General features: G+C 36.0%; 1 protein-coding gene and 1 long non-coding RNA gene across 2 annotated transcripts in view; one reads left to right on the top strand and one right to left on the bottom strand.

The window, feature by feature from the left end:
• Positions 1-13,247, bottom strand: part of LOC108444677 — a 23,148-nt gene extending 9,901 nt beyond the window's left edge. The window contains exons 1-2 of the long non-coding RNA XR_001859307.1: positions 13,125-13,247; positions 11,129-11,268 (exon numbers count right to left, since the gene is read on the bottom strand). This is a non-coding gene — a long non-coding RNA (uncharacterized LOC108444677). The remainder of the gene's footprint in view (positions 1-11,128; positions 11,269-13,124) is intronic.
• Positions 1-19,428, top strand: part of ADGRA1 (adhesion G protein-coupled receptor A1) — a 162,741-nt gene that overhangs the window by 9,974 nt on the left and 133,339 nt on the right. Inside the window, exons 3-5 of the mRNA XM_017726084.1 lie at positions 1,847-1,918; positions 2,673-2,836; positions 19,008-19,221. Coding sequence (XP_017581573.1) covers positions 1,847-1,918; positions 2,673-2,836; positions 19,008-19,221 — 450 coding nt within the window. The remainder of the gene's footprint in view (positions 1-1,846; positions 1,919-2,672; positions 2,837-19,007; positions 19,222-19,428) is intronic.

The following is a 19,428-nucleotide window of genomic DNA, read 5'->3' as shown; positions in this document are numbered from 1 at the left end:
GCAAATGACTTATAGTTTGTCCCCATTTCCTAAAATATTGACTAGACATAAAGCTTTCCTTTGGTCCAAATGGAATTACCAAACTTTAGCCTCAGTGATCTGTTTGTTTTGCCATATGAAGCCTGGCAAGCTGTTTAAGGGAGAGGCTGGGATTTGCATCAGATTGGAAAACTTTCTGTACTGCAGCAGGGCAAGGCAAAGGACAGGACTGGGCAGATTGCTTTCCCCATCCTTCAGTTCAGGACTTACTGACTGTCCTCTGTCAGTAAGTTTATGCTGCTGTAACTTCTTTCATATTACGAAACCACTTCTGATTTACTTCAGTGTAAATTTCAGTGTTACCAGTTTCTTTAGTCTTTTTAATGTCTCAGTTGACTGAGCTGCTTCAGCACGTGCCTTGTCAGGCCTTACGTCCAAAGAACACATGGGTAGGTCCATCTAATTTTAACTAAAGAGGTTAAATGAGTCTGTGAAATGCTCATTATTTTTAGTTCCCCATTGACAAATCCAAAATATTAAAGGTGGAGAAATATGTATCTACAAGCAAACATTCATTTCCACTTTTGGACATATCCACACTTAGGTACTTGAGAATTCTTCCAAGAGCTTTGCACCACAACTGTATAAAGGTGCACTGTTAAATAAAATCTTAAAAATCAGTTCAGTTATATCAACACATCTCATCGTCACTTAATAATTTCACTTTATGTTGCTGATTCAGTTTATTTTTATACTCTATTACCAGAATTTTGCTTTAAACTACTAAGAAATTTTGAAGTGTTCAGTTGTATGCAAAAATGAGATTAGTTATTGCTTCAAGAGTGTCTTAAACTAATTTATAATATAATTAGCAACATTTTCTCTTCTTTCTTGAGTACATTGACAACATCTTTTTTAAGGAAAAAGTAATAAAACCATTTGCTTTGCCAGGCTACTTTTTTTTCCCCCTGTATCTACAACATATCTCCAGTGAAGAGCTCTGACATTTTCCTGATAACTGAGTTTTTGTAACCAACCTTGAATTCAAACGTAGTCTTCAGGCACTGGGCAGAAAGGAACATATATCAATATTTCAAAAGTAGGCAGTTAAATGCTCTGAAACATTTTTCTTGGATATGCACTAATTTTTAAGTTTATGGATATAGAAAAAGACATTATTACTTTACAATTAATCATTTAATTTTTGTACTACTAAGGCACTGGCAGAGAAGTACTGTTAAAGTGTGTGAAAGCGAATTGCCTCTATTTGCAAGTACTCAGCCTGAGCCATTCAGCCATCAAGACAAGAAATAGTAGAGCAGTAATTAAAATGGAAATGTCCTTAATTTAAGGATGGGAAAAATTGGTGTGTTTAAAGTCCTTTGTAATAAAAGTATTTGTGTAGTCACTTTGAAAACTCATTACTATTTCAAGGAATTACTTGAATTCTTTGGAACATTACTAAATTAAGACACTGTTTTTGTTTCTTTAACTTGAAGTGACATTCTATGTATACAATAAAAATACAACATAGGTCTCACTGACTAATTATTTTATTAATATTTTCACTCACATTCTAGAATATTCTCTTCACAAATTCCTTTCTTTTAAATATGTAGAAGTGTTCCTCTTTATGTGTATGTATATCTGCTGTGAAAATAAAACAAGTAAAAGTGTGTGATTTGATGTAAAAAATTGCTGTAACTTACTAAGACCAAAAAGCAATGTAGCAAATATAAATATGTTTTTACTCTTGTCAAGAAAGCAAAACTTCTTAATTAGCATTGGGAAAATTATACTCTGTAACAATTTTCTTTTCTTCTCGTATTTGTTATAACCAATGGTAAATTGCTTTTTTTCCCCCCAGGAATTTATCAGGGAATATTTTTTCAAGTCTCATGAATGGACTTTTTTCTGAGCTGCTAGCTCTGAAAGCCCTGTGAGTATCATTCCTTTTGTTTGTAAATCTGAAATACTTCAGAAAGGCATTAGAATAAACATAGCAGAGCTGAATATGAATTCAAACAGGATTGTTACTAGAGATGCATTCCAGAAATAAAATCTGCATTATTTTTTTATCCATGTCTGGCTCACTGCTGATGAGCTGCCATCTTTACCTGTTCAGGGAAATGGCTGGCACTGACAACTCAACCCCATTCCTGACTAGCCCAGTCTAGCTCTCCTGACTAGCATCCCTTTTATTTTCTTTATATTTTATTATCCTATACCTTTCCATGCTTTCCTGCATTACATCATATTGTGCCTCTAATTGCACAAAACCAGTAATGTTAAATATTTTTCTTGCAATTACAATAAAAATTCCCATTTATTGATATTAATTGTACCTGCCTGAGATTTAAAAGTGTATACTGAATGTTTCTACTTAGAGGGGTTTTTAGTAATTGGAAGTATGTTATAGTATGATTTTCTGCAATAACACAGACTCAGAATTATTTCAGTAGTCAGTGATGCTGCTCTGTAACCAAATCCAGAATTTTTGCATAATATTAGGAAAGTTATTAACAGTGGGACAATGTGTAGTGGCTGTCTCAGAATATCTTTGTATTCATACATCCATAGTTGTGCATCTATCTAGAATTCTCTTTGGAATTAGATAATTTGAATCTAGCAGAAGAAAGTATATTCATGAAGACTGCATGTGTACCAATTATGGTCATTCTTTGCCTTTGTAGACATTTCAACACTGATTCACTCATTTGTGACTGTAACCTAAAATGGGTCTTGCAATGGGCCAGAAATGCTTCAGTCCGAATAGCGGAGGAAACAGTTTGTGCTTACCCCAGTGCTTTACATGGACTGTCACTTTATAACCTGAAGGAAAACCAGCTGATATGTGGTGAGTTGTACTCTCATTTAGCACTACAAATTGAAGTGGAATCCAGAGAAAATATTAAAAAAACAGACATGATGCAAAAAAAAAAAAAAAAAAAAAAAAAATTAATGAATCTGACAGGTATGTGACACAGAAGATACACCTAAGAATGAAAGAGAATGGAAAAAAAATAGAAATTTCTTATTTCATATGTCAAGAACACCACTGTCCTGCAATGTATTCAGTTATATGCAATTATGACATAAAACATTTAACTATGATGCTAGTTCTACATTGTATACTTCATGAAACTGAGGATTCCTACAGGAATTTATAGAATGTTTCATTCAAGTTATATATCTGACAGTGTGACATCAATGTCAAACGTTACTCTTGTATTTTTTATTTTTATCAACCTGTAAGTATACATTTTAGCACTGCTTCCTGGGGGTGAATAGAATTCTTCCAGTGAGCTTCAGTTAGGTGAATTCTGTATTTGAAGATCTAGAAGTGAAACGTTTTTTGGAGATTTTGCACCATAACAAACATGAAGGATATAGTGTAAGGGAGAAAGCAAAAAAAATATGAATGAGTACAGAAAACTCATTTTACACTGAGCATTGTCTAGCAATGAGCAGACTAAACCAGAGATTTTTGAAAGTATCATACTGCAGAGAAAAGATCGCTGCTTGAGATGATGCCGGTGGGTTGCAGAATCAAAAGTCTAATTTCACACATAGTTGATTAATTGCAGAATCTTTGAATCTTTGACATGCTTGAATGACAGAAAATGGCTGAGACTGTGACTTTGCTAATGTCTTTTGCAAACAAAAGGAGAGTCACACGTTTCTCTTAATAACCACAAGAAGAATGACGTGTGTCGCTAACAAAAACATTCATAGCAGAAGGGAGATCAGAAGTTGACTGGAATGATATATAGAGAATTGGTTTTAGCAACAAATACGTATGTTTATAAGTTGGAAGAGATGTGAAAGGATGTGAATACTACCTATGGATGGTCCATCAGGTGAATTGTTAAGGAAACAGAGATAGGTGTCTGGAAGCAAATCTGGAATGAGCTCTTGTGAGCGAAAGATGAGACATTTCCAGTAGCCTGTGTTACCAAACATTTTAAATTCTGCAATACTCTTCAAATATCAAGGTCCCATTTTATAGAGAGCCAGCATGGGCATCTTCATAGTGATCCATTTCCCAGCAGGAAAAGTACTTCTTGTAAAAGTGCTGGAATGATCAGAAGAGTGATTAAGGACTGTTAATTGGTATTTCCAGGTAACAAGTGAATATAAATCTCTGAATTTTACAGAGGAAATGAAATCAATTTCTCAGAATTTCGTAATATAATTCCTAATAGGACTCCCTATCACACCTTTGATACAGAAGTTATAATGCCCATCTAGTTCTCACTCCTATTTACAATGTCCATAGAACACTTGACAAGGGTTGTAATGACTTCCAGTAGCTTGAAATTGCTTCCAATATCCACAGAGAGTTTTACAGTGGTTATAATTGCTGAGCCTGCCACCAGCTCTGCCATGTCTGCCAGGTATTTCATGGAGCTCAGAGTATCTGCTGGGTAGCTCACAGTGCCCAGAACATTTACCAATTTCATTTTCTGTAAGTTAATTTGAGCTTAGGCATAATAGAAGTCTGTCTGGCACCAAAATAATACTAGCTATTGAGAGTGATTTGTAAATAATAAGTGTTGAAATATGCACAGGGCTGAATAAATTAAACATATCTTAAAGAAAATATTGAGTGACTTAAAAATTAAAAACTCCTTCATGTGAACACCATCCATACTGTCAGACAGTTCTATTTATAGTAACTGATCTTCCTTCTACATGCTAAAAGATGTCATGAGGTGTCGCAGTCACAAGATGAGCAAAAAAAAAGAAGAAAGAAGGCCAAAAAAATAACAATAGGAGAGAAATGGGAAAAGATTTTTGCAGGAGAGTTAGGGAATGAACCAAAAAGTCAAATTATGTGGATTCTGAACAGCTACAGGGAGCAGTTTGCCATCAGCTTTTTAGATTTATTTTATATGTTGAAGTGAGAAAAACCCCATTTTTTGAATTTATTCCTGGCAAGCATTTCTCATGCATCTGCTAAGTCACGATAGCCAAAGTAGTAAGTTGCCTGTTGGAAACAGTTAAAAACCTGCTTTAGGGGTTTTTAGGAGCTAAGTAACTGCACAGTTTTAAAATTCCCAGGGTTCTGCTTGCATATTTCACTAACAGCTTTTAAGAGCTACTTAAATCTTCTTTAACAAAATTCTCCAACTGTCAGAAATGTTTGGTTAGAAAGCAATTCTTCACAATGTTGGAAATAAGGCTGAAAAGCTAGTTTGATGACAAAGGATAGTTTTGCCCTTGTCTTCTGCCTTAATGAGGAGGGACTGTGATGAATTCATAATGGTATGGACAGAGCATCCTTCTGAAAAATGGTTGTGAAATTGGCTTTGTGCAGTGCCTTGTTACTCCTTCTCCGTGGCTCCAAATACAAGTTACTCAATTTTTAGGAGGAAAATTACATTTTCCTGAATACAAGTGCTATAAATTCCACCTGAGGTCTGATAGGAGTCTGCGATTTTCCCTGGCACACATCATCAGCAGAGATGGATTCTCTAGGCCAAATTCTTCACTCAGGAGAGACCTGTACGGGTTTTTGTCTTAAGGGGATTATGAAAGATTGTTCTTAAGGCTGGGATTTGATTATTTATACTGATGAATGAGATACGAGAATTTAGCTTCTCAGTCTCAAAACTGTATTGATGTTACTGAACAGCATGAAGAAGTAAAAGTTCAGTTGTTCTGCAAATTACAATTGACAAATAACTCTGATGGAGTGTTTTTCTGTTAGAAAGCGTTGACTCATCAAAACAGGTATTTGGGAAAGTGCTGACTTTCTTCTTTGCCCCAATTAGATTTTATTTAAAAGTTAGAAAGTTGTTGACATAACATCAATAATATTCAGTTAAGTGTTTTGACTAAAATGCTGAAAATATTTGCTAAATATTACCAAAAACTATTTAAAAAGTGAAAGTATAAAAATCATTTTATATAGTGCTTTAAGACATTTGTTATTTATTATTTATTTATACCACAAAGAAAATTATCTAATTCTCCTGGGACAGAATGCTGTTCCTCATGCAGATCTCCTACAAATTAAAATCTTGGTTTTTGAATATACATATGCTATACTAATGTTTATAAATAAGTAATTGAGAGCATCTTATTCCCTTCTTTTAATTTAAAAAGAAATTGCTTGAAAAGAAAATATAAAAGGATATTGAGGAATCTATTTTTTTTACTTAATTTATTGCATTACTACATAATAAATTACATTTTTATTCTTTATCATTATTCATTTTTTCATGCAGTTAGTAAAATTTTTTTTCTTTTTTGGTGTCAGTAACTTTTCAGGTTTCTGTAGTCTACTCTCCTAATCTTGGTCACGATATTGTTACATGGACCTATAAAGCAGAAAGGTTCAAAGAACTTGAGGTAGTATTTTGTCAGTTCTCAGGAAATCTAAATGTGGAGAAGAGTCTACACTGTTTTCAAGTAATTTTGCACTACTCAACCAGATGGTTTGCTATGCATACATTCACATCATTGCATCACAGCACTTCCAAGCAAGCTTGTTCTGCTGCATGACACCTTTCCAGTACTTGTCCTTACCTTTCCTGTAGTTGTCCTTACCTTTCTGAGCCGTGCTGTGAGGCAGTCTGCCAGAAAGCCCCATAAAGCAATCTTAAACAATCCTGGATGGCTCTCAGGCCATGTTAGCAGAGCTCGCTCTGGCCCTTTGCGTCTGACCCCTTATGAGATACTGGCTAAATGCAATCCCCCAAAACCATGTTTGCCCTTTTCCTGTGTTGATGTAAAGCTGTGCACAGCTCTTTTCCTTGGAAGAAACAAATCGATTGCTTCTCTCTTTATTATGCATCTGCATCAAATGTTTCTGTTTCCCACTTCCTTATTATCTGTGTTATAAAGATTGGGAGAAAACCTTCCATGTTGAGCTGCTTCAACACGGGACTGTAGGAAAAGAGTTACAAGAAATTCTAAGATACAGCATTATTTCTTTACCTGTACTCTGCACATCTCTGGAAAAACCCATGCTGTTGCAATAACTACAACCAGCAAGGGCAAATGGAGACAATTCGCAAAGCTAGTATTAATACATGTTCTCCTTATACCACCCTCAGCAAAGAAACTTCAGAGGTAAAGGAAATAGTTATAAGCACAAATGTTAGATAGATTCATTTAAGACACAGTCTCAGGGAAAAACATGGTAGAAACAGAACTTGCAAAGCACAGAGTAACGGCAAATTACAAGACAAAATATCTCAGCCAAGTTGTTTTCCTTTCTTGTACTAACATGGGTGAGATAGTATCTGGTTTTAGGTACCATCTCATCTCCCATAAGTGAGGGTAGGGTGCTTCCCGAGTCGCAGGAGCCTGTTTTTCAGAGGTGGAGTACCCAGAGCTTCAGTATCCAGAAGCTTGGTTTGAATTCTCTTGTTGCTCTGTATGCTTCACATTCATGACAATCAACTGCAGGGCATTTCACACAGGGGTTATTACAGTAAATTATTTTGAAAGTATGTATTATGCCAAAACATGTTTTCTGTCCATGGGTGGTGCATCTGTTGGCTATGACCCATAGAATTGTAAGCATTTACATTGAACTTTCAGTGAGAAATTCTTTGGGTTGGTTCATAATTTACTAAAAGCTTTAATAGTCAGTTAGGACTTTCACTGGGGATGGCAAGGAGTGAGCACTCAAAATAGAACTGGAGTTTTGTCTGTGTAGGATCTGTATGGTGAGGCTTCTGCCATGCCTCAGGGGGCTGTCTACTGAGAAAAGTGTTAACACTGCAGTAGAATAAAAATCCTTCCTACTGGAAATAGAGATGAGAAAAGAAGATAACAGCTACAAGTTGTGAGTGTCCAACAGTGTTTGAATTATTACTCAGTCTCTGAACTCTGTAAACTACCTTAGTTTAAAGTGTTAACTCATGAGTGAAATTAGCAAGTTCTGACTCATAAAATATTATTGAAATGTGGGGTTTGGGGTGTGATAGACTCCCTACTTAGGAGGGACACTTAAAAGGAAGGAGTAGAAATCGAGGAGATAAATCCTTTTCTGACTTCTGTATTCTGCAATAAAATTCTTTAAATGTTTCATAGAAAACATGAATAATTTATTGGAAGGGAGGAGATATAGTTGTTAGGGAATTGTTTGTACTTAACTAGCACCTTGTCTGTCGTAGTTTGCCTCACTTCATTGAGAATCAGAGTATCTGTTGCCCCAAAGGAGCAGTCAGGCTAAAATGTAGGCAATTTTTGCTCTGATGCTCAGTACCTGTTCACACTGAAACTTGTGCAAAGCAAAAAAAAAGAAGAAAGCACATTTATATTCTTTATGCATTCGTTCTACTTGTGTTCTTAGAGATTCCTTGTCAATTTTTAGATTCAGTTTCTTAAATACAAAGGTAGGAAGTACTTTCATCGTTACCTACCGACTGTCACATTTTCTAATCTGCATTTCTCATACTTAAATATCAGGAGAGCATTAGGGCATATTTCTCCCAGGCCACATGCAGCTCCGTAGTCTATTTTGATAAGTAATTTTTTCTTTTTTGCAGTCTTACCTAAAATGCAAAAAAATTCAACACATTCAAGGCATTTTAAATCAATTAGAGTAATACCATTGGGGAAAAAAAGAGAACATTTTGTTTTCTATACTTCCTCTATAAAGTACTTTCATTTTTTTGAAGAAGCTTTCTTTTTCCTCAACATAGATTCTTAAAACACAGTGTGGCTTTAAATGCTTTTTCAGCAATGATGGAATAGTGTTGTTTTAAATGTTGCATTCGTTGAAATGTCTTTATAATTTTACCTAATGTAATTGCACATTGTTTCCCCATCACTCCTAGCAGAGTAAGTCAGTATTCACTGTCCAATAGTAAGAGCTTTGAAAGAAAGATGTACTTTTTAAATGCTGAAAAAGTAAAAAAACCCAGATACTGGGGAATTTTGTCTTTGAAAGAACTTTTTCGACATTTAAATTTAAGCTGAAATCAACTTAATGCATTCAGCCTCTATCTGTGAGAGTCTTTAAGAATACTGTCAACTATCTTGTGTTAGGGATGTTGGTTGAGAAGTGAGATTTGAAATTTCTTTTTTTATGTGGTGCCAAAAATTAAATATCTACATTGCCATTCAAGTCTTAAAATGACAAATATATATATTTGCACATAGGTTTTTCTTAAAAGTTTTCTTTTCTCTGTAAAATATATTGCAAGAAAAAATACTGGCTTAAAATTAAAAGGAGTATCTTCATTTCTTTTTCTCAGTGTACACAAAACATTTTTTTGGTCTCATTTGTTACTTAAACTTGGGGACAGGCTTGAGATTATTGTTTCAACCATTTCTTTCTTAATTTACAAGTCATTCTTACTCCATTAACTCAGTGTAAATATTGAACTGTGAGAGTTTTCAGTATATGGTAACTGACTAAACTCAAAACCTCAAGCATGAAGAATGATGGATTAATTATCCAGATTTAGATTTCAGTCCTGCAGTTTCTTGGCAGTCCACAGGTAGCTTGCTGCATTCATGCAGAGCATTGTCTTCCAGAATATGCAGGATCAAGACTTCAGCTCTAATTCTTCAGGGAGTGCCTAATCACATGAATAGGTCTAATTATGTTGAAATAGGAATAGTCACACTAAAAACCTTTCACAGGATTAGGTTTTTCAAGATATGGATAGTGATACAATTAGCAGTATTTAAATCCTCTTCTCATTACTTTTGTTTTACAATGTTAGCAATTCATGATTTTCTTTAATAAAAAAATATGCATAATAACAGAATGTATATAAATCAGATAATATAACTGTGTATTTTGGCTCTTTCAAAGATAGATGGGGTAGATTCATTTTATGCCAGAGCTAAGTGGCCATTTGTATATCAAAACTGGTTTCCATACTATCATTTGGTAGTATGAAATGAACAATGGGACCTTTTGGCTCCAAATTCTGAATTTCTCATCTAATATGATCAGTCTCAAAATGGGGGAAGAAGGAATATGTTGCCCTACATTTACTATTAAACATTATCTAATCTCTTTAGTGGCAGTTTAGAGCACTGCTGCAAGATACGGGACAAAAAATTAATAACAGTTAAATCTCATAAATGTGAAATAGCAGAAATATTAAAATGTTTGTTTGAGCATGAAATTTTACTACTACATATTTTCTTGCATCTGTGCTCACAGATGAAAATCCAGTTTAACAGAAATTTTCATCCCTGAAATTTTGCTGATTTAGATGCTCTAAATGTACCCAATTTGTTTTTCTCTTATATACTTACTTACATAAGAGCTTACTCTTATATACTGCATTAGAAGTTTTTAATGTACGCTTGTGTCTTGTTTTCTGCATTGTCTTTGACTGTTCTTCCAAAATGCATGCAAAATAGCTGAAGAAAAATTTAGCCAAGGTGGAGTGAAAATAGCAGTGAAATGAGGCCTTTTTAATCTTCAGACTTCTGCCCTTGAACACTTAGCTGGCCATATCCAAAAGCCAGTTGCTCATGAACAAAACAATGGTAAAACAAACAGCCTTGACTACAACCCATGGAGTATCCCTGAAGATATAGTCTTTATTTATAATATGGTAGCATGTAGATTAAAACACTAGGGTTAAATTTTAAATACTGGTGGTCTCTAGCTAAAATTATATAAGCTTTTTAACAAACCTATGTTAATATTGTCCAATAATGACATTCATTAGAGTTTTCTGTAATTAATCTTAATTGTTCTCATAGGAAAATTCCCTATAAAGCTTCCATCCTAACAAACTCTCTTTTAATTAAGTGGAGTATACCATAGTGGCATTTCACATTTTTATAGCACATTTCATCATTCAGCACTTTCTTTAATGTTTGTATAAAAATGGCTGTTGAGAGCTTCTGACACTGTCAGCTGGGCTGAAAGGAGTTTGGAATGGAAAAATTTAATACTTCAACAGAACTGTTGCTCGTTCAGCATTTCTTTTATGAACTTTTTTTTTTTTTTTTAATACTTTCTGGCATAGATGAGTAGTCATGCAGCCTACTGTACTCTGGGCAATTAGGGGCAATCACAGACACTCTTGGGACCTTCCTGCCACTCTCTGAGTGTGCAGTTATGACATGAAAATAAAAAAGGTTTAATGTTTGGAAAGATGAGTGTTACCACTGCACTTCCCAGTTAGATAAAGCTAATCAGTATATTTGATTATACCTGTTGGACCTGTTGGAGTGGGTCTAGAGGAGAGCTGCAAAGATGTTTGGAGGCATGGAACACCTTTTCTGTGAGGAAAGGCTGTGGTTGCTCAGCTGTAGAGGTGAAGGCTCCAAGACCTCAGTGCATCCTTTCAGTACCTAGGGAGGGTTTTTCAGAAAAATGGGGACAGACTTTTTAGTAGGCTCTGTAGCAAGAGAATTAGGAGTAATGGTTTTTAAACTAAAAGAGGATCTATTTAGGTTAAATATAAGGAAGAAGTTTTTTACAATGAAGGTGGTGAGACACTGGCAATGGGCTACCCAGAGATGTGGTGGATGCACACACTCCTGGAGACATTGAAGGTCAAGTTGGATAGGGCTCTGAGCAAACCTGGGGAGTTGAGGATGTCCCTGCTCATTTTGGGGGCAGTTGGACAAGAAGACATTTAAAGGTCCATTCCAGCCCAAACCTGTGTTTTGTAGAGCTGGGTGCTTTACTTTTCCACTGCTCAGCCATTTTTATTAACTGCGAGCTGTAATGAGTATGCAAAGCCATGAGCCAGCCAGTTCACTTGCCATAAGAGTAATTTGAGTAATCAAAATTAGCTTTCTAACAGTGGGTTCTGACTGGTGCCAGGAATGAATTTGTGTCAATGACTCTTCCAATACCATAGCTGTCAATATGTCATGGTCTTCAAGTTTCAGCATATGGCAAGTAATCAAATGCTCCTCATCTTCTGAAGTAGAGTTCTGGGGCAATTTGAAAATAAGAAATTGAAAAGTTGCAGAAGTTTTATTTGATAAGAAAGAAATCAGTGATGAGAAAACTATTTACCTATTCTTCTAAATTTCTATGCCAGTGCAAGACAATGCAATTTTTAAAATTGTTTGACTGGAACAAAACCTTGAATTTCATATTGTGGAAATCTTTCAAGTAACTGTTACCATTTTACAAATTCAAATGTTTTAATATTTGACATTTCTATTAAAGAAATGAAACCAATTATTAAATAAGTGAAACCTGTTACCTCTGTTTCTCACTGCCTCTACTTTCCTATCAAGTAAATCACTGCTATCAGTAAATAAGAAAGGGTTTTTCCACTGCTCCCTCACAAGGCACATCAGTCCCTAGAACCGGTGCAAAAAGGGTAATTTAGTTTTACTGGGCCGTATGAATCTGGAGGAAACTCCTGTGGACAAAGACAGGTTAAGTAACTTTGTCATGGCTGGAAATGCCATCCACCTGCAGAGTGCTGGGTGGAACCTATATTACTTGGATTTGCCAAAACTGACTAGATTTTAATTGCACTTTCCCCAGCTCAGCCTTTCTTAGTTTCTATGTAGCTGTAAATTATTTTAAGTAAATAAAGCAGATAAGTTATAGAATCCAAGTGAGTCTCAGAGACTCATCCAAAGCTATGATTGTAGCTCATCTTGGCATATTTGAACTGACTTTTATCTTCTATTTTGTGTATCTGGAGTACCTCTCTGAGGTAAACTAACCCAGGTAACTGAAGCAGCAGTAGCAGTGGACTGTGACAGCCTGGGCTCACTGTCCTTCTAACTTATGGTAAATCCTGTGTACTACTTCTGCTTATCTCCTTTGATGGCCTTACAGAAGTTTGCAGGAGTAAAACGCAGTACAGAATTTGTAGCTTTAAGTAAAACAGCATACATATCAGAAATCTTGCTCTTTGGTTAGTGGCTACCATTTCGGTGTAGCACTTAGCATTACAAAAGAAATATAACCCCATAATTTAACTATAAGATGCTGGGAAGAAAAAAAAAATAACAAACCAACCAAAACAAAACCACTGCTTGATATTCTTGTCTGAAAAGCATGTATGAGAGCGAAAGGGACTGATAAAATGGTGTGGAATATGTCTTGCCATGCCAGCATTATGAAGCTGGTGGAAATTAGAAGCTATTACACAAACAAAAGCTCTGCTTTTTCTGCAGTGAGTGATAAATGAATGTGATACAAAGCTTTCTTGTCCCAAGCCCAAGAGACTTACCTTATTCTGCTGTGTTTAATACATGCTGGCATCTGTATTTTCTTGATATTGCATTGAAATTGGAGCCAGGCACAGCTTTTATTAAAACTGAAGCTTGGCCTCAGTTCTGTATTCATTCTTGACTTCCTTGGCACGTGGTGCCGTCTGTGACCTTCTACACCAAATGTTTCATTACTGCCAGCAAATTTTGCAACACAGAAACTGGCGTTGGTGTGCTGGCACCTCCCTTTTTGGCAGAGCTGGCCATTGGAGCGGGTCAGATCACGCTCTTTTTCTCCAGTTCCGTTCAGTAAATATCATCAGATGTAATTTGCACTGTCAGCAATTCAGATTTTTAACTAATGTTTTTCAATTTGTTTTTCCTCATTTTCATCTGTCCTTTGTCTTGGATTGGTTCCTTTGCTTTGTCCTCACTTCCAGCTTTCCCCCACTGTGCTTTCCATGCACATTTCTTTCCCACTGAGACTGTATACAAATATTAGAGCTCTAACTCACACTTTTGTCAGCAGGATGTGCCGCACTCTGTAGGCATACTCAGTTCAAATAAAAAGCCCATTGGCAATACAGTAAATCAAGTGATTAACAAGAAGCAAAATGCCAACCTCTGGCTTTTTTTTTCTGTCCCAGAAGCTTGTGGTACACTGTAGCAAACTGAATTTTCTACCAATTAACTGAAGTCAATGGTGTATCCTGAGATGTGAGCACTGTAGTACTGCTGATGTGTGGGCAGCCTGGAGAAACCTGTGGATTTTCCTGTTTCTGGTTGTGTGAAAACTGTTGATGTCAAACAAAGCCAATTAATGAGGACCAGAAAAAGCACAGCAGAAAACTGTTCTGGTAGACTGAGCAGCAGAATGTGCTGGTGCAGTACAGGTTTATGCACTTAGTAGCTGTTGAGCTGTAGAGCTGAGCTGCCCAGGTTAAAGGTTATGCAGCAGAAAATGCAACAAAAGTGGCTAGAGGTAGGACACAGTTTCTCCAGTACCTTGTGCTGGTCACGTTGGTTGATGACTAGCCAGCTTTCTGTGGTGTTTAGGCAAAGCTGTTGGCATGGGCCAGGTTTTGGGCTTACAGATTTGCTTTTGGTCATTCCCCCAGAAGACAGTAGTGACCATTCATTAGAAGTGAATATTATCTAAATAATATGGTACTTAAAAAATAACTAAAATATGGGTAGAAATGCAGTTTATGTTATCTTTTTTACAAGCATTTTTGTTCCATGTATGTCAGGCAACAGCAGTATTTCCTTCATACTTTCCTCCTTTCCAACTTTTAAAACAGAAAGGAAGGCAAAAACTAGATAGGAAATTGAAATACTTTTAAAATCTCAAGAACTGAATTGGAAGGAAAAAATAGGATATATATAATGTGTGTACGTGTGTGTGAGATAAATTCTTTTAGAAATATATTAAGGACACATGCATTGGAACATTTCCTTAGAGCTTCAGCGCACTTTGCTATTTTTCTGTTTTAGCTAATTGTTTTAAAAATAATTTCTATTTTCTTTTTCAACTTTTTTAACATCTTGGGGCACTGCATGCATTCAAATGTGCAGGGCTATACTCTCTGTGAAAAGGACTCAAGTGATACCCTAATTCAGTGGTATTTGTGTAACCCGATTCCCTCTCTGTATGTCCTCAGTATTCTAGTCTAGAGCTAATCTGAAATACAAGACTAGATTGCATAAAGAGTCTGGCCTTCAGTCAACAAAACCCTTTTCTGCTGAGAAGTGAAAGATAACTAAAAAGATGTAATTACTGTAATGATGGGTTAGACCTTTAGATTCATGCTGCAATCAGTGATTCCTGTGGTGCTCTGCTGCAATCATGGTTTAGTGCTGACTGGAGAGACAAGACAGGTAAAGACTGTAAAACACTCCATCAGCTCTTGATCTAAATGCCTAGAGAGGAGTCACACCTCTCATTTGCAGATAGTGGTGTTGGCTCCAAACTTGAGGGCAGCACAGTGCATGATCTTGAAACGAGCATCTTGGAGTATTTTTCAAGTGTGTAAAAAGTAAATAAAATCCCTGTAAATTACTCCCTCCCTTCTCAACATACAATAGTGAACTTTTTAATCTTATGAAGCTGTTGTGTCTGCCATATGTGCACACACACACATAAATTTGAACATCAGAGATTATATATATTCAGTAATCCCAATTTAGTCTTTATTACCCACATAACCAAAGAAGAAAATTCTGTTGTGTAGAGCTATGCTTGGAGAGCTGTTATATTTAAAGTGCTGTCAAATCAATGCCAAAATCGTTCCAACTACTTTCAGAATTTCTTACTTTGTACTTTATTCTCAAAGTCAAGCTTGAAAATATGTGTACAGCATTAATAAATACTTTTATTTGTGTTCTGAATTTGAAAGATTGTTGGATTATGGACTTAAAATAAGTATTTCCAGCTGATGCCAATGGAATTCTAGAATAATTTTTTAGTCATTTGAAATAAAGGGTATTGGTCCTAATCCTGAAACTCTTATTGATGCAATTAATCCTCATAACTGTGAGATGTGTCACAGAAGTCAACTGAAACTTCTGCATGAATAATGGTTGCAGAGCCAGCCTCAGACATTTAAATCATTACTATCCCTGGAAAGCAACTGAGGATTAGCTCTGGTATTAATTTTTTTATGTGGACCTCACAGAGATTAAAAGCAGATGTTTTCCAGAAGTACTTACATTTACCTTCCATGGTCTGCAAATGTCATAATCCATAGAAATTTTATTATTTTCAATTTGAAAATGAGATTTCATCATTATTTGTCAATTTGGCCAACCCAAATAGGTACATTCTCAAAGATGGTCAGGAGGATATGCTAGCATAATGGTATGTTTAATTCCAAAGGTATGTTTAATTCATTTTGCATCTTTGTTGGCACTTAAAAGGATTTGCAAAGAAGAAAATGAGTACACTGTTGATAGGACTGATCATTTTTTGACATACTGAAGTAAAAAATGTTTTCGTTTATTGTGATCATTAATCGACAAAACCCATAGAGAACACTTCATTCCCATTCCATTTCTGGGTTTGGTGATCCCCAAGGCTGAGCAACAGACGGGTTAATGGGAGAGCCTTAGACACCAGTGCTAAAGACAGATAATTTGAGAGTGCTAGTGTTACACTTCATCCATATGCTCAACAAGTTATTTAACTTGACTTAAAGTTATCGATGCTCCAGTTCACATTCTTCCTACTTCATAGCCTCGTGACACAATGTGTCACTCACTGCATGGCCAAAACCATTTGACCAGATACAACATCCTCAGTTAAAAACACTGTATTCATGGGAAATATTTTGTTTCTGTGAGTAGTATCTCTTGCTGTTGTACTTGTGACAGTATGCTTAATTTTCTACATTTTGGTAGTAATTTCATTAATTTATGGCTAAATTTGCACTCCATATCTTTTCCTTATATTCCATAATTGACTTCATAATGCAACACCAACTTTTTGGGAGAGAGAGATTCTCTCCATCTGCTAGTTAAAAACATTTAATATAAGTGATTGAGACCAAGGCTGCAGCTATTGGGAATGAGGTATTAATATTACCTTCTTTTCTCTTAAGTAGAAGCCAAAGGTGATATAAAAATATTGTGTATGTTTCAAGGAATTTTTTGTACTGCATCTTTGTCTCCATATAACAGATGCAGTCAAAAGGTAAAGTACAGGATGGGTACACAGGTAAGGAGAGCTTTCTGAAGGCTGCCCTTTATAGTCACAGCAGACTTAAAACATTTCAGTACATAGCAGCTAGTAATCCTCTGTGTGCTTCTCCCAGACAGCAGTAGCACATATTCACTTGTGTACCAATCTTGCGTGCTGTGCTGGCCAGCATTCTTCCTTGTGTAAAAGCAGAAGTGATCCCTCTGTGGATCACTCAGCAGGTGATGAATATACCATTTAACACTTAAATACTCAAATAGCAACAAGGGCCCAAAGCTAGGTTTATAAGTGCAGCTTCTCACAATTTAAGAGTTCCAAAGACAACATCTGAATGATGTAAAAGAAGTGTGTTAGGGTGGGATGCTGAGTAAGCAGAGGAAAAGCACTGTTAGTTGTCCACAAATTTTAGCAGTTGTAGAACCAGTGATTATGGCTTGCAACCTGGATAGGCATAGCTAAGTTCATCTGTATTTGTTATGGGCAATGGAGGATTTTGAGGAGCAAGCTAAGGAAGATGAAATTGGGAGCAGTGAAATGGAAAAAAAAAAAGGAACTTGTCAGAAAAATAGATGTTTGAGATAGTTGCTAGTGGTGCAAATGTGGAAGGGTGACCTTTCAGCTGACAACTCTGTAGGATGGATTGATATTAATGATGAGAGGCCTTTAAATGAAAACAGAAGAAAAATAAGGGAGAAGATCTAGCTTTAAAATGGTAGAATGATAACCAAGGTGCAAGTCTGTAGGCCTTTTGTCTAAGCTGACATTGCAAAGGGAGGTTGTAAAGTGACCCAGGCTCAGTGAATTGTTTTGGCATTGAAGGCTGAGGTGAAAAGGCTGTATTGTGGGAACTGTTGTGCAGGACGTTCATGGTAAGGTGTTTATCAGTCATGTTTGTGAGTCTTCAGTATTTTCATTACCATTAGAATTTTGTGCAATGATAACAAAGTATCAGCCGTAGTAATTTTCTTCTGCTTAAGAAGAACTGTATCAGAAAAAAGAAAATAAGGTTCTCCTTTATTTCTTATTATCCCAAAGAAGATTATCATCTTTCTTTACATGCAGAGCTTCTGTTTCAGTTATTTTTTTCCTAAAACGCTCTTTTTCAATTTTCTGTTTTGAATTTAAAGAAATAGCATTAATCTCATAATATAAAGAAAGTATTTAGCAGAACTTGTCTTAAGGTAGTTTTGAGATCTAGAAATAAAAATAGAAGAAAACATACACTATCTAGAGAAGCAGTCTCTAGAGAGACTTTAGGATTGAAGAAAATAACCTTCAATCTCTCTCAAGTCTGTAACATAACAGACTTTCATCTGTTATGATGAAAGGGCCAAAAATACATATACCTTCCAAATTTGCAGTGTTTTTTTTTAAATTGTGTTTAGGCATTTGGGTTTGTGGTTATGACAGCTGTTTTTTTTAATAGCCTGCTTAGAATGTGAGGTGTTCTCATTATTGGGGTGTTTCCTGGAGAGAGCTTTGAGAGAGAAAATTCATTAAAAAAATATGGTAAAATGTATTCTTCCTTTAATAGATAAAAAGAGCTACTTAGATAAATATTTAATGTTAAGTAATTATCTAGAGAGTAGAGATGACTTGTGGAATAGGCAGAAGGAACAGGGAAATAAAAAGTTATGGGGACAGTTGAACTTCAAGGGAAAGTTGAACTTTTATTAGTCTTATCATTATCTAAATCCCAGGCATATTAAGTAGTTTAGGCTCTCTAGACAGTAAGTTTCATTCTGGAGCACAGTGGGCATTTCATCTACTGGCAGTGAAGTGGTCTTCTAAATGTTAACTGAACCTATATTAATAGCTGTATTTTTTTCTCTAATTGGAAGACTCACTTTTTTATTCTTGTATAGTAAAGCATCCTGCCTTGAGAAGGAGGCTGGGTTGGAGCATCTCAAAAGATCCCTTCCAGCATCAACCATTCTGTGACCTGTTTCACAAAACTTATTTTCTGTAGATATTCTGGTAAGCCTGTTTATCTGGGCTCACACCAGTGAAAAAAATGTGATCTCTTGAACTCACAACATGATCAGACTTCAGTGGGTAGTTAGTGGTCATGTCTCTCATATTAGCATTTTAACATGAGCATCTAAGAAGCTAGAATTGTATACAATTAGTTCCCTTAACAGTATTCATCAGAGAGGAATTAATTGCAGCTTCTTTTTTCTGTTTTTGTTTTGTTTTGTTTTCCCTGCAGCTGGACCTCTGGAACTCCCTCTCTTTGAGCTGATCCCATCACAGAGACAAGTGGTTTTCCATGGAGACCGCTTGCCGTTCCAGTGTACTGCAACTTACGTGGACAACACCACCCAAGTGCATTGGTACCATGCTGGGCGCCTGATCGAAACAGATGAAGAGAGAGGCATCTTCGTGGAGGACAGCATCATTCATGACTGCTGCTTAATTACACGGTAACACTCGCCCCTTGTCATAGTCAGGCTTGCAGGCAAGGGGAACGGATTTGGCACTTGCAATAAACCTCATTAAATCATGCATCAGGAGTTACTTTATTTGAAGCGATTCAATTGCGTGCTTGAATCTGAGTACAGAGGTAGAGATTTTTCATGGCTATAATTGGCCGTGGTTCCAAATTGTACCTTTTGTGTCTAGGTATCCAG

The sequence above is a fragment of the Corvus brachyrhynchos genome, unplaced genomic scaffold (genome assembly GCF_000691975.1).
Source record: "Corvus brachyrhynchos isolate BGI_N302 unplaced genomic scaffold, ASM69197v1 scaffold61, whole genome shotgun sequence".
Classification (NCBI taxonomy): domain Eukaryota; kingdom Metazoa; phylum Chordata; class Aves; order Passeriformes; family Corvidae; genus Corvus; species Corvus brachyrhynchos.
The sequence above is the reverse complement of the archived record's forward strand: the minus strand, read 5'-3'. Positions and strand labels throughout refer to the sequence as shown.